Here is a 16187-nt window from a genome sequence, read left to right as displayed (position 1 = left end):
CGCTCAAAGGAAAACATGCATTCAAACCGTCGCAATCAAACGCGCCGGCTCACTCAAGTTAACGAGGTGTCATCCACGGACTCCGGAATCACGTGCTAGTGAACGTTCAAATGGCGTTTGCCTCGGTTTGTACTTTGCAAACACGTGCCCGCCTTTTTGCCCTTCGCCTCCCCCCCTGCTGTTATTACCATGTCCCTTATTAAAGACCGGGAAACGGGAAGTAGGCAGGGACGCAGTGGGAGGGGACACGACTGGACAAGCTTTTGATGAGTTCTCAGAGATAAATATGTTGGGGGGGGGGGGGGGATTTGGTGGTGGAATTAAAATGTCAGCACATGCTAAGCTGCTGTTCATGCAGGAGAAAAAAAATTAAGAGAGAGAGAGAGAGAGAGAGAGAGAGAGAGAGAGAGAGAGCAAATATTAATGAGAAGCTCCACAGACAAGTGGACTCTGGTGCTCCTCTGGCATGTTGGTCATGTTGCTGATCCATCAGGAATTGGCAGGCGGCGGACGTGCGCGCACTCATGCTGGTCCTTCACAGGCTTCGACCCACCGGCATTCTGTTTTACAGCACTGTGCTAATGTCACCGTGGCCCTGCGGTAGAAGTAACAAAAAAAAAGGCACGATGACAACCTGCATGTAACAATAACCAGTGAATGCAACATTTTAAGCGCTCCGGCTCTGTGTTTTTCTTCTTGGCAGGATGTGAGTTTCACAGAGACGAGGTGAAGCCACGAATGTGTATCGGGATGACGCGATGACAGTTTACTAAAGATGATATGAATCTGTTAAATAACACCAAACGCACTTATCAAAGCTGTCGGCGTTTCTTTGCCGAGGCCCAGATTGGTCAGATCATTCATATGAGCGTGGCGTTTCAGAAATACTTAAGTGGAAAACTGTGATTCGACTTTGAAATTTGATTTTGTTGACATCTTTGGTACAAAGTGCTTATTGCGTCTTCTTTTTTTCGCTCTGCACTTCTCAGAGATCACCTGTCAATCAAGCTGTGCAGCCAGCGCTGTGATGTTCTTTTCCCTTTTTTTCTTGGATTTTGTGTAGATGACGTTGCTGCTCACTCTGGCTATTTCTGCTCGTGCCAACTCGGAGATATCTCCCTGCAAAGAGAGAGCTGACACTTGGTGTTCATAAGAGCACATTAAGCAAATGTGAAAGCTTCCATCAGCCCAAGTTTGAATCACTGCTGCGCTATAACAATTAGCAATAGAGAGCTCCAAAGTGGAAATTTATTAAAATGAAAATGCCACAAACTGTTGCTTGAAATTGTTGTGTGGGAGCAGCAGGTATCCACATTATCATATTTTATATATATTTTTTGCAACAGCTTCACTCTGATTCGGATCGAGGAGACGGAAGCGTGAAGTACGTCCTCACAGGGGAGGGAGCGGGGTCCCTCTTCAAGATAGACGAGAATTCGGGGGACATCCACGCCACCAAGAGGCTGGACCGCGAGGAGAAGGCCTACTACATCCTCCACGCCAAAGCCGTCAACCGCATCACCAACGAGGCGCTCGAGGGTCAGTCCGAGTTCGTCATCAAGATCCACGACATCAACGACAACGAGCCCCGGTTCACCAGGGACCCGTACATGGCCAGGGTCCCCGAAATGTCCGACATTGGTGAGTTCCTGCCGTAAACATTCCTCATAAGTCCACGAACTCTTCACGTTGAATGTATACAACATACAGCCCTTCCCCACCCCTGAGATATTATATAGGGACATTATTTAATGAGTTAATAGATTAAAGACAGATTAGTAATCAAATAGTAACAATAATTACATACACAGCAAAGTGATAATAGGTTTTGTGTGCACAGAAGGCTGAGAGAGTTTTATTTAGTATGTTAAACCATGTTTATTGATCATAAAACACACAATAATTAAGTGTTTACACAGCTGAAGGTGTGTGTGTGTGTGTGTCAGTGGCTGGATTAAAAGGCTTATGATTCAAATAGGATAGAGACGTTATGAAATGCCAGTCGTCCTGGATCAATGTGACTTTATCAATCATAATAACGATGCAGACTCAACAAAGAGGGCCCGGCTAATTAAATGAGACTAGGAGCTGTTTCATGACGAGAGAATAAACAAGGTAAAGCGTCTCTCTGTGTGACGATTTCAGCACTGCTGCAGATTATCTTTCAAATACAGTATTGTATTTATTAAAACAGTATTTAATTGAATTACCAGCTCCTTCAGCTGCGTCTTCACAGTGAGTAATTGCAGATTCCACGTCTGCAGAGCCAGTTTCTCAGACGGCACCGTTCGCTGTTTTTCGTATTATCATTCGGCACCAAATTCAACTTTAATTCACCGTGCACTTCTGCTCTGGCTGTTAGTCTAAAAGTGCACAGTGGCCTCATGAATATAGATAAACAATATAAAAAGGCCCCTAATCAATACTTGCATGAAAACATGGTTTGAACTCTCCGTTCTGCGGAGCTTTCAGGGACTGAGGGACATCGGTCTTGCAGCCCGGACATGTGACAGAGTTGTCACTCGGTTCAGCAAACCCCGAGAGAGAGAGGCCAGCACTTATCTAAGGGCAGCACGGGTGCCCATGGCAACAACCGAGGTGTGATGTCACCTCGGTGGCAGAGCATGTGTTCACGAGTGACTGCGTCGTCGCGACGCTGCCCCTTTAATTGTGACAAACACTTTGAGTTTTATTACAGTGTCACGGCTCTGACATTCTTCCCTCGGACTCTCGGGCTGCGACGACTTTGACGCGCCCCTCCTTTGACAACTGAACGATTACAGTCGACGTAATTTTGTCTCCCCCCCACCCACCCACCCCACCCACCTCTGCACAAAAACTGTGATTATTCCTGACTTGTTTTGTCAGAATATTCTTTTTTCAAAAGCTTAAAGTCGGCGATGAGATGGCTGATGTGGATCAGTGATATTTTCGAAAAGCCGCCGTGTCAGAAAAGCCTCTTTGAGTCTAATTCCCGAGTTAAAGGTATTAGTGATTAAGGTTCGGTGAACTTGCTCAGGAACCCTCCCGAACTGTCACTTACACCAAATCAGACAGCCGTGAGTGGGCTTTCTCTCGCTGCTTTCTGTTCTTACGATTTCTTTTTTTTTTTTTTTTTTGCTCGCACATATCCTCCATCCATACGGATGACATTGATTTTTAAAGGGGGGGGAAACTCTCCTCTCACCCCTTACAGATCATAGCTGACATCGAATTAGAGAAGTTTCGTGGGGTCGTTAACCCATTGTATCGCACAATTCTATATTTATACCACTTTGCCATTAAATATTTCTACTCAATTAATTTTCTTCTGCATGTAATGAGGCACCACTTGGCCCCGCGAGGCGCCATTTGGGAGGTAGCACTTGGCTAACCGTTTCCCTTTGTTCCACTGAAATGGGGCTTCAGCCTCTCTGGAAGAGAAAATGGATCACAGTCGTCCGCCTGCTATCAGATATTTGGCTCCTCAGACACTCCAGATCTGTGGATACACTAATAGGCTTCTTGGGGTTTGCAGAGAGCCGGTATCGGTGCCGCTTGTATGCTTAGAGAGAGAGATATACTTAGAAAAATACATTAGGACTTATCGATTAGCCGCGAAAATCAATCATGTATACGGGTATAAGTGGCCGAGGATAAAGATTGGTTTGGGTAATGCAAAGGGACAGAAATGATCAGTCACATTCTGCACGAGCGCGGTTAGAAGAGGATCCGACACCTCATCAGAAGGTACATCAGCTTGACCAATTATCCAGCAGGCCATTTTCAGCAGTATTGAAGAGTAGATCTAAATCATTGTCATGCATCTCCACCCCCCCCCCCCCCTTCCCCAACAGGCACCTCCGTAATTCAAGTGACAGCCACAGACGCAGACGACGCCACGTACGGTAACAGCGCCAGGGTGGTGTACAGCATCCTGGAGGGGCAGCCGTACTTCTCTGTGGACCCAGAAACCGGTCAGTGACGAGTTCAACGTGCAGCTGTATGTGTTGTGCTTTGTGTTCATGCCTCCATCGTGCTGCTTCTCCTTTCTAGCGTAGGAAGTGTGATGTCAACAGAGAAAGTAACCTTTTTCTTCAAGGACTTTCTAGAAATGATTGTCTGCGTCCTGAAGAAACGAGCAGCGTTTTAAGGGAATCAAGTGAAACTAAATTCGATAAAACACATGAAATTAATTGATTTTCATTGGGATCAAGTTAGAATAATCCTGTTTTGTCATTTCTTTTGAGAAAAACAAGTTTTTTTAGGACTTCATTACAGGCAACATAATGATAAAGTTGAGATTTCTGCAGTGTTGAGATCTTTCACTGCAGAAAAGTGTCCTAAACATCAAAAGTGAAAACCATGACTCAGTGTTAGTCCTTCATAAGCAAAAGACAGGGGGCTGCTTTGTTCATCTCGTACCAAAAGCGCCCATACGAAGAAAAATCCATCATAAAGGAAAATATTATAATAGACCAGCATGCACTGCAGCAGGGAGAATGGCAAATCACCAACCTCCAAAATCTAGCCGCTTGCTAGTTTTAATCATTAATGTGCGCTTTGGAACACATCCCGCTCATGTCTTTTTTGCTTAAACAAAAGGGAAACGACGACAGAAAAAAAAAAGCCATTTGCAGATTAGTGCAGGGATTAACAGTAATATGGTTTATCCCACATGTGGTATGTAAGCTGACATCCCCTCTTTCACAAAGACATGCCTGGACATCACATTATAAGCAGGATTTTGTGGTTTCCCCTCTCCTGCTCTGTGTGTGTGTGTGTTGTAGTCATTAAGCAATAACAAAGGTAGACGGAGACACAGAGCTATAAAGCGTGCTATACGTTTGCTCCTCTTCCTGAAATGATTGCTGTTCTCTTAACAGCGTGTTTGTCTGCGAGATAAATCACAAAAAAAAATAAAAGTTGCCTTCGTTTCCTTTTTTGCCACGTTGTGTTTGGGAGGAAGCGAAGAGCCAGTCGGAGGGCCAGGCCTGTCTGATCTGAGCCTCGGTGATGAGCCGACGTCAGCCTCTCCTCCCTCCTATTGTTTGATATGCAGTGAATCATCTATTCACACTGGAAGCCATGATGTTTGTCAAAGCAGTTTATTTAGGGTGAAATTTGTGTTTTTCATCTTTATTAGTCTGTTTTTTTTTTAAATTTAGCTTCAAATTAAAACATGTAATGGCAGACAGGATTTAAGAGCGGCTCTGATGGGAGACGGAGCACACCTTTTGAATGCGCTGCCAATTACCGCTTCCCTCGGTCTCTGTCCTGACTCCAGCTAGAGATCTGACGAGTCAGAGCGGAGAAGCGAGCAAACCGCGCCTGCACTTGAAAGGCATTAACAGAGTCTTAATTCCAAAGAGGAGATAAATGATGCCGAATGCATCTGGAGGTGAATGTTGCGCGCGAGGAAATGAAAGAGATACGCCCATGGTTGGTCTTTTGGTTGGGTGGGCCCTTTGGTCCGCTTGCCATTTTAATCATGAGGACACAGACACCAAAATGTGCTCCCGTGTGACCGCCGAGCTCCGTGCCGCTGCCCCGTACTCGGCGAGAGAACTGACCTTTCAGCAATAAAATGTTGCTGGTGGTTTAATTATCTGGCCTGTAGATGCATGAATCAAAAAAAAGAAATGTCATTACCTCAACACAGGCAGGCTTATTCTAAGAACTATTTCAGGTGAGTACAGGGATCTTTAGATCCACCTTATGATAAAGGTTATGTCGTATGGCGGCTTGATTTTGAGAAGGTTGTACACAAACCTGCCAGACCTGCGTGGTTTAAAAGACGAGAGTTTGAGCTGCACGTACTATTTACAGGCTCTGTTCATACTGAACACGTTATTGTTGTATCACAGCTGCATTCACACTGTATTTGTGCTGCAAGTGACGACTATTTCCATTATCAGTAACCAGTAACCCGGAGAGAGTCACACAGACCTGTTGTTGTCTTGCTCAGGGGGACAGGGGGATAGCAGATCAACAGTATACGCCACATAGAAGCAGATTACATCATCTGAAAGCTGTGACACATTAGTTAATTTGCATTAATTCCAGATGCAGCTCAGCTGTGTGTGTGTGTGTGTGTGTGTGTGTGTGTGTGTGTGTGTGTGTGTGTGTGTGTGTGTGTGTGTGTGTGTGTGTGTGTGTGTGTGTGTGTGTGTGTGTGTGTGTGTGTGTGTGTGTGTGTGTGTGTGTGTGTGTGTGTGTGTGCAAAGGGCTTCTAGTCATAAATCAGAAAATTGTGAAAGTGTTCAAGGTCTAATAACATTATGAAAGGAGTATGATGGCTGCTGATATTTTATATGGGATCTTGCAGCAGTTGTGTGTTGATACCATTTGTTACACAGCTTTGGTGCCGTTGGTGTCAAAACAACTGCACCAAAACCCAAATAGGTTTAGTCCACCGTGTATAAAACAGAGAAAAGCAGCAAATATTTGCGATTGAGAAGTTGTATTTCGGGATTTTTGGGCATTTCTGCTTGAAAATTAATTGATATGATTAATCAATTATCAATAGTTGCTCGTTATTCAATCACTTATTGATTCATTATTTCCACGCTACACTGTATATTGTTGATTGTTCATTCTGCACATATTACAGTAACTGTGCTGTAACATTATAGCTGCATGCTCCGTACATACTGTGTCTTGGTGAGCTGTTCTCATTGAACATGCATTCTATTGACAGTATATCTGTGTGCACTGTGCTGCTGTTTGCACCTTGTAGTCGGATTATAAACTGTTTTGTTGCAGTTACTTACTCTGAGTGTCAATAAAGATTAATCAAACCTACTGTAGTTTAATGTCATTTAGAGCTGCTATTTCTAATATTGTGTATGTTGAAGGGAATGACTTTCAAAACTACCTCTACTTTGTAAAATAACTGATAAACTGTATATTTTAAGATCGCCAGTTTTATTTATTAAGACTATTTTCTATAGTAGTTTAAACTGATCTTATGTTCCTGCGCACACGAACCTTATTTTTAATGCAGCAAAATGACAATGTTGACCACAGTTGAGGGATGAACGAGGTCACGAGGTCCTCTCGTGTTGAGCACACCTCAGAAAGCGTTTTCAGTTTTACAAAGCGAAGAGTAAAAAGGTCAAATGAGCTGCTCAGAGTCCGTCTAAGCAAATAAACCCGAGTGTTTAAAAGTGTTATGCTGTCATTTTCATCAAGGTCAAATTAAACATTGTCAATTAAACATTGATAACATCTTTTAGGAGTGCAGCTAATGATTCTTTTAAGTATCGATTAGTCTGCCGATCGTCTTTTTGATTGGTCGATCAATCATTTTGTCTGTAAAATAAGGAAAATGCCCAATAAAGTGTCCCTGAGTCAGAGGTTTTGTCTGCGCTTCAGTTCACAAGCCAAATATATTCAGTTTGCTGTCGTACAGGGCGAAGAAAAGCAGCAAGTTCTCACATCTTGAGAGCTCAAACAAGAGGATTTATGGCTTTTTGGCTTAAAAGATGACTCAAACAATCTATTGAATACTAAAATATTTGCTGATTAAATTGTATCTCAACTGAAAATGCCTTTGTACATACTGAAATAAAGCAAATGAAGATTCTTTTGAGTCTACAGAGCCTCTGAGTAAAAGCCCTTCTGATTTTTGCCGGTATAAATACACTTGACTAGGCGATGAAATAACCAGATGGGCTTTCTTTTTTTCGTTGTAAATAAACTCCCACCATAAATCAGTGCATTTCTCTTCAGGCCTGATCAAGACGGCCCTGCCCGGCATGGACAGAGAAGTCAAGGAGAACTACCAGGTTGTGATCCAGGCTAAAGACATGGCCGGACAGATGGGCGGGCTCTCCGGAACCACCACGGTCAGCATCACCCTCTCCGACGTCAACGACAACCCTCCCCGCTTCACCAAGAGTGAGTACAGCCTTCTAGAACACGCCCCCCCCCCCCCCCCCCCCACGCACACACCGAGTGACCGATACTCAGCCCATGGAAACCACTTGTCAGTGTGAGCCGGTGCCAGGCAGGCAGCCCCCATCTGGTGTCAGTTTCAAAATGAATTTGGATTATTGCAGGGAGCTCTGGGTTTTGTGCGACTAAGGCGGGCCTCTTAAAGGCAGCGAATAATTAAATATAGAGCCATATGACAGAGCGAAGGGTCCTGCAAAGTGCATCAGATCAGCCCCGTAATCTCTATTAAATGAAGAGAGTACATTCACTGGTTTTTATCTGCTCTACTCTCCCTCTCTCTTTGTCTATCCCACACTATTAAGTCTTTCTTCTGCTGCCTTTTACTCCATAAAACCCAAGTTCTCAATTTAGTGCTCCAACTGTCCTTGGTGCATTTTTCCTTTCTTTTTGTTACCCTCTCGCTCATCAATCATCAATCCTCCCCTTCTATACTCACTTTCAGTCTAACACAATGTCTCCCTTACTTCTCCCCCCTCCTCCTCCCCCCCTCCTCCTCCTCCTCTTCCTCTGTCGCGCATCTGGCAAACGGCAGCCGGATCAGATTGACAGATTACTGGTGTTGTCGCGTTTCCCCCTTCGGTAACGGCAAGCGGCGACTGTACAGTGAGCGAGGGGAACACACGACCGCAGAACTCCCCGCCGTCCCCCCATTTATCACTCCCTCCTCCCCCTAGCTTGGGGGGGGGGGGGGGGGGGGGGTGCAGACGCTGTCATCTCAGCCCCTCCACCAATGAATGAACAGTGCAAGGAGGGGAGACGGGGATGGAGGAGGGTGACAGGAGGGGAAGATAGAGGAAGAAAGAAGAGTGATGCAGGCGACAGAAAGACAGCCTGTGATGGAGGGAGTGTGTGGGGGGGGGGGGCAGACAGAGGGGAAGCTTGAAAGAAGGAGAAAGAGGAAGAGATATTGTAATGGGACACCCAGAGGAGGTAGAGTGTCAGGAAGCGATATCATTGTTGTCTGCCGGAGTGATGCCTCTTCTTTTCCACCCATTGCTAAATACCTGTTAGCCCAGGGAAACCTTCTCGTACTGCGTCGCTTTCAGTGTGTGTGTGTGTGTGTGTGTGTGTGTGTGTGTGTGTGTTTGTGTCTGCGTCACTGAGACCTGCCGACTCAGGCGTTGCCAAAACACTGTCAGCATGTTTTATTAGTGTGTCAGTGCTGTTTGTCTCTGCAGGCTGTGTGTATATCGCGCCCGCTCCCTCCCGCGGTCCAGCTATTTATTTAAGCATACGAGATGCCGCCGCGGCCGACAGGCAACCATCAATTTACCCGCCTGAAACCAGGAAATCATCTTACAAAATAAAAAAAGAAGAAGAAGAAGAAGCAATTAATTTACGTTGAGCAAAATTGGCCCGGAATTTATGTTACATCCTAAACTCCTGAGTAGTGAGTCAATAACGCTTGTAGCAACTTAACGTGAAAGGCCAAATGTCTGTTTTGGAAATGAAATATGTTTCAGCGCATATGAAATGTCTGCTCCGCAGCTGATCTACAAACGTTGCAGCACTAAATCTCCCACACGGTTTCTCCTTTTCACACACACTCCCCCTTCCCGGTCTGGCTCGCATGGTGCTGCTTTCCGATTGGCTGTGACTCACCCTCTCCCTGACTTGCTCCCTTGTATTCTTGCTCTCTGACTCACCCGCTTACACTCTCTTTTTTTTTTCATCCACTACCAGGGTCATAAAATATATGCAGGTTATGATGCACGACCGGTGTCAGGGGTGGCGGTGTATTCTCTTTGTCGTTGTGAATTAATCTCGGGTTTATTTAAGGCCTTTAATGCTTTTCGATTATACATTTTATTGTGATAAAAGGAATCGTGAAAGAATCGCATCTTTGTGTGGAAAACAGGGGCGTGACCTGACTCAATCTCTGACTCACTTACACTCCAAAGCCTTTCCTTCTCAAAACTTTTTCTTTTTCTTGTTCATCTTTTCATGCAAACGCCAAAATAACGAAGACAATATTCTTTCTTTCCAGCCCTCTACGAGTTCAGAGTGCCCGAGTCCATCGAGCTCGGGTCTGCCGTGGGAGTGATCCGGGCCATGGACGCCGACATCGGCGAGAACTCGGAGATGGACTACAGGATCATCGGGAACGACAGCCCCGGCATGTTTGATGTCACCACCAACAGGAGCACGCAGGAGGGCGTCATCCTGCTGAGGAAGGTCAGCGACTCTCTGTTTGTGGCCTGTGAGGGTTTTTTAGAGTGAGGGGTGTAGTTTCCACTGGGGAACCGGGGGACACGTCCTCCTCTCTTTTCAAAATCCCATTTGATTTACTGACTAAAATGACTAAACAGTGTCATCTTACTGCTGCTAAAATCCAGATGAGAGAAGCTCTGAATGGATAAAAAGCATTGATATTGCGATCACCTTTTAGCCCTGAGTTTCATCCATCAGGCTGCCCCTAACCTCTGATTGGTCGAGTTTATTTGGGACTGCTAGCAGCTACGGTGCTAGCAGAGCTAGCCTGCGAGGAGAAGTTTAGATTACAGAACACACACAGAGGGAGAGCTGTTTGCTGCTGTATTAATGATCTGGATATCGTACAGAGAACCTTAAAGGTTTTCGTCGTGGTTAATTCTGCGACATCGGTGGTTACTGGTGGAAACAAGTGCAGTGTAATACAACAGCAAACACTCCTTGAACAGCTACTTGCATGTCAGTGTACCGCTCACAAAAGAGATCAGTCAATAATCGACCTTCTTCCATCAGGCTGTGGGCAACCGCAGTCTGATTTCACGCTGCACATGTGGCGCGAGACGTTTTCCACACGACAGCAGGACGTAGCAGAGTCGGTTGCGTTGCTGTAGAGTTGGAGGTTTGCAGCATATCGCCTGCAGCTTTTCATCTAACAGCTCACCACGGATGCTCCTCCTGTTTTCTGCAATGTTTAAAAAACGGATTCGCTGTAAATCCCAAAATGACCATGTCTTGTTTTGTAGACATATTTTCGATAAACGATCACAGCAGGTGCTAAACGCGGTGACGAATAGGTTTCTGGTGACGGCCTCACAATAATATGTTTTTGCCAGTTGAAAACCTTTGTGCAGAGCAGCAAGACACCAGTAAATCCCTTCAAGTGTATGAAGGCAATTTAAATACTGGTGGACTCCGCCACCATCAGTGAGACTGTAAGACTGTAAGTAGTATCAGAAATGGGGTTTGACAGAATGCTTTAATTTAACATTTACTATTTTAAAAAGAGTTGAAGCAATACTACGATGTCATCGTAATATTATGATAAAGTATTTGCTCGAATGATACAACTAAATGCAGGAAATAGCATTCACATTGTTTCACTTATCTTAACCCTCGACTTCATCCCACCGAGCCAGACCTGCCTGTAGCTCGTGCGCATCACACTCCTCATCTGGCCAACGAAGGGGAAACGACACAATGAACTGCACTCAGTAACGAAGCAAAGTGAGAGGAACTTTATGATTTCCATACGCTCCGACAGCCAGCGGATGGACAGCGGACTTATTAGATTCCAACTTACACTTGCCTCCACTCCCAGTACACGTGTTTTGAGTGAGGTTCATTTTTCCTCTCGGCTGAGACCAAAGCAGAAACATCGACGCTCGGTATGGATCGCAGCATTCAGCGGTGGGCTGCGGTGTGTTTCTGATGTGTTCAACAGAACCTGGCAGTTGCCTTGTCAAGCGCGCTCTCTGCAGCCTCCGATTGATCGCCTCCATCATGCCATCATTAAGTGCAAGATGGAATAATTGCCTTTTGTAGCCGCGGCTGTAGTGGATGTGGTGTGAGGACTGAGCATGCCCTTATTATGGACCTACTAATTAAATGGGTTTGTCAAGTGGGAGTGTGTGCCACCTCCGCTTTTAACCGGTCCTTCGAAGCAACATATTCCTCCCATTGACGTGCGGTCCGACACCCCGCCTGCCTTAACGCGGGACGGCAAAAAATGACCGACTCATGTTGTTATTCATGGATTCAGAAAAACGACTCGTTCCATCTGGATTTTTCACGCTTTCATTGGCTGTTTCCCAGCGATGGCGGACCCGGCGTTCTTTCATGTGTACAGTAGGAAGCCTAACTGTGATCCAGCTGCTCAGCGCTGGGTGCACAGTCATTAAAATGCACCGCTCCCTAATTATTCCTGTCGATGAGGGGATACCTTCCGTGGCTACAACTTCAAAAAAAAAAAAAGCTTATAAAAGAAACATAAAAGCTAAACACACCGCCAACCTGCACTGTTGGGCATTAGGCTACTAATCATTGTGTGCAGTCCATCAATTATAGAAGTGTAACAGCAGTGCACAGAAGATGTGGGATTATAGGGGATCACACATGAAAAAATAACAACGTTGCTTGAAAGTCTGTACACCAACAGAAAACAGTCTCGAATAAATATACATTATATTACTAAACATACATATATTTACTGGCAAAAACGACCACAAAACGTTTCTACGTGATTTCACACAATGCTTTGTCATCATCATCTATATTTTAGGTGCAGATGTGGTGGTTCTGAACAGATGTGTCCTTCAACGTAATACCAGTCATGATACTTTGTTTTGTACAATTCAGTTATTTTCAATCTTTTGCCCTTATTAATAGATTCCAATGTAGAAATGCTCACAACCTTGATACTCCCTGAAAACTGACAGTGGGAGATGTTTTTTTTTTTTGTACTTTCCATCATGCATTCAAATGAAACGGCACACCAAAGTCTCACCATCCACCGACACTCGATATTTTCTGTTATTCGCTAATCCAAAACGCTGATCTCTTCAATCAAAACAACAACGAAAATGAACAGATGTCAGCCGGCAGACATTTGATTGTTTCACAGAGTTTGGCAGGGATCAGGAAATCAGGTTGAAAAGCACAAACAAGAAGTTGGCATGTCTTTGTTTTCTGCCTGAAGAAACAGAAACAAAGTGCAAAAGAAAATCTTACATTTAATGCTTGATAACTGCAATAATAAGACTCAATAAAAGACAGTACAACAATTACCTAACATACAATATTTGTCTCATTTATATACGCTGCGAGTCCCTCGCTAAAAATACTTCCATGCCGTTTTTGTACAGTAACCCAACCGTGTTGTTGCCAAAGTGCCACATCAGTCACATTATTCTGGATGTGTAGTTGATGAAAGGCCTTTACATGTCCAAAAGAGCACAGGTCTGATCCATGCAGCAGCCCATGTGTATCCATCAACGGTCTTGTTAGTGTCCTTGAAAGAGACACTGAGCCCCTTCACACGCGCTCATTAGACGATGCTCGGGAAGCGATTGCCAGTTTAATGAATAAAATCCCAATCTGACCTGAAATTAAATGCGGCAGGATGCTCTGAATGGATGCGAGTTTACACAAAATCAACAGCTGAACGTGTTGCTGCATACAAATGAGAGTTTTCAAAGTAAACGTTAAGGGGCAAACAAAAAGTCTCTGTAGAAACTTCTTTTTATTTCAAGAAAACAAAAACACAATAGCATGCAACGTCACAGTTAAAGGGGGAACGTCTGTCAGCACACATTAAGTAAACAATACAAAAGGTTTGATGTTGTCAGGGAATTATTTTCGCAGGGTTCAGTGTTCAACACTGTGCTATTTTCCCTTTGACGAGTTATAGCATGTCATCTTCAGCGAGTAGAGCTGTGAAACCTATTTTTCAGCTTCAGGTTAGAGCTGGAACTCATTCTCATTCTCAGATTGTCAAAAACACGCTTATTTGTACCCAATCCACAATCTTTACCTAAACCTAATGTGTTGCTGAAACCCAAGGGGTCCTGATCAAGTGTCCTTATGTGACGAGTTTGGAACAGCAATGGGTTGGGGCAACATAGGACCTTCGGAACATAGGACCCTGGGAGAGCACATGTAGAACTGGGAACATGTTAATGACCCTGTTAAAGTTGCTCCTGTCACATTTTACTCTCTGTGGCCTCATTTTTCACTCCAATATTAAAGTCCTGCACTTCTCAGGAAACGGCACAATCGTGGCTAGAAGCAGAGCGAATTCAAAAATGTCTTTCGTGCAGTATAACACGGTTACCATGACACAAATTATATGATATGAACTATGATAATTTATTTCACAAAAACATTGAATACATTGAACTATTTACATTTTTACAACCTCCACTGACAGCCTCTCGTGTCCTCTGTGTTCAGCAGCCTTTCACTGGATTTTTGTCACATGACTGTTGGTCACAGGCAAATCAATCATGGCTTCCTAGTTGCGCTGAGGAGCTTAGAATGTAATGTTTTTTACAGGATCTGGTTCAAGCAAAAGGTTCATTTGATGCAGGATTTTAAATGAGAGATGCAGAATAAAATGTTTTTGATGAATTATCACAATTTTAAGCTTCGTTTTGGATACCTTCTCTGACAGAAGCATTCGTAGCACATGAGGTGTTCAAGGACTGTCAGAAATATGACAAATTTGATGGATGAAACATGTTTTTCAATGTCGCCGGCGGGTGTTAGGGAAGCCATACATACTGTACTCACTATACTTACAGTGCTTTCTGTTTTTTGCAGCCTCTGGACTTTGAGAGGAAGCGTCAGTACAGCCTCCGTATTCAGGTGGATAATTCCCACATCAACCCCCGCTTCTTCTCCGTGGGCCCCTTCAGGGACGAGGCCACCATCAAGATCATCGTGGAGGACGTGGACGAGCCGCCGGTGTTCGAGCACGCCAGCTACGTCATGGAGATCAAAGAGGACGCAGCCAGGAACACCGCCATCGGCTCCGTCAGCGCGTCCGACCCGGACGACAAGAACAGCCTTGTCAGGTACTGAACCACGTCACATCTTAAGGGACCATATCAGGGTTTGGCATGTCAAACACCATGGCCTATCCCACAATAAGAAGGGCGGCCATGGGATGTGGCCAGAAGCTTAGGGAGAAGCTACTAAGCGAATCACAGATATTATATTAGTGGCAATACTGACACATTTTTAAACTGGAGGAATTTTTAGTCTAGTGGACGCCATTTAATGCATTCAATGGCCGTGGCAGGTGATTGGATGAACCATTTGTCAGTCAAACTGTTGCCGAAGCCTGTCGGGAGAAGAGTGAAGAACTTTTTCCATTGAGAAAAGCCATCAGTGCAGTTCTTTGCTCTTCTTTCAATGAAGGAATACCTTCCAGTTCTGCTTTAACTGATCTACGCTAACCTCTTTAAGAGTTGTTGTTTTGAACAAACGGTCGCCTCTCCGTGTCGTCACGTAGCTGCTAGTAGACACAGTGATTGTTACGTGATTTCATGATAACCAAAGTGGATGTTTGTTTGTACTTAGATTTTCTTCGCAATAAACAGTATTAAAATACATAATGTGCCCTTAGTAGAGAGAGACAAAGTTCACTGACAAGACTTCGTTCACGCACGTATAAAACTATGCAAGTATTCTATTATATGGGAGTAATGGCAGCGGGGTATGAGGCAGCACCTTCCACTCCGTCTCAAAGACTTTTTCATTTTTATGATGCACTAAGGGAGTTGGCTCTCAAGGTTGAAGTTCCACCACTTTATTGCAGGTGTCAAATATGATATCATTCTCTTTTATCGCCCATCATCAAGGAGGTAGCTACCCCGTGGCATTTAAAGCCACGCAGAGGAGGAGGAGGATGGCCAGGAAGCCCGGGGGCTGCCTGGCATGAGGAAGTCACTGAGACGGTTATCTTTAATAGCTTGCCACAGCACACGCAGAGAGCAGCAGTTAGAGGCAGGGATATAAACACTTATATCCCTCAGTATGCAAGGATCTATGATACATATGATAGATATATGATCTACAGCTGATGATACTATTTCTTATTCGATGTTAACTAGTCAGTTGGTGTCATCCCAAGCCGGTACGATGGAAACATATTACGGATGTTCAAGGCCCTAAAACATGAACACTATTCAAGGTTATAAACTTGAATACAGGAATGTTTTTTTTTTTAATAGTATGCACAAGTGGGAAAAATAACCCAGAGTTTTGAAAAGCTGCTAACTCTTTCAGTAGCCCCGGTTATGAATGAAGCATTTTAGTGCTGCAATATTCTAAATGCCGTTTCCCGTCTTCAGCTTACCAAGGACGGACTTTTGAAAAAAAAAAAAAACATTGTAAAGTTTTGATTTGTTTGCCTTGAAAATGGCACAATGTAGCGATTGAATATTCATTGAAAGTGTGTTCTGTCCTCGGGCTTTGGGTTGTGCTAACACGCACCGTGTTCATACACAAAGGTGAGTGAGGTTTTGGTCATTTGAAAA

The 16187-nt window shown here is 44.3% G+C and overlaps 1 protein-coding gene across 1 annotated transcript in view; it reads left to right on the top strand.

Moving 5' to 3' along the window:
• LOC142937735 (cadherin-6-like) overlaps positions 1-16187 on the top strand; it is a 37610-nt gene that overhangs the window by 7647 nt on the left and 13776 nt on the right. The window contains exons 2-6 of the mRNA XM_076080808.1: positions 1347-1641; positions 3837-3956; positions 7714-7881; positions 9926-10113; positions 14467-14720. Coding sequence (XP_075936923.1) covers positions 1347-1641; positions 3837-3956; positions 7714-7881; positions 9926-10113; positions 14467-14720 — 1025 coding nt within the window. The remainder of the gene's footprint in view (positions 1-1346; positions 1642-3836; positions 3957-7713; positions 7882-9925; positions 10114-14466; positions 14721-16187) is intronic.

This window comes from Anarhichas minor, unplaced genomic scaffold (genome assembly GCF_050575085.1).
Source record: "Anarhichas minor isolate MPS153535 unplaced genomic scaffold, ASM5057508v1 ptg000074l, whole genome shotgun sequence".
Lineage (NCBI taxonomy): Eukaryota > Metazoa > Chordata > Actinopteri > Perciformes > Anarhichadidae > Anarhichas > Anarhichas minor.
Note: the sequence above shows the minus strand (reverse complement) of the source record. Positions and strands in the feature narration are given on the sequence as shown.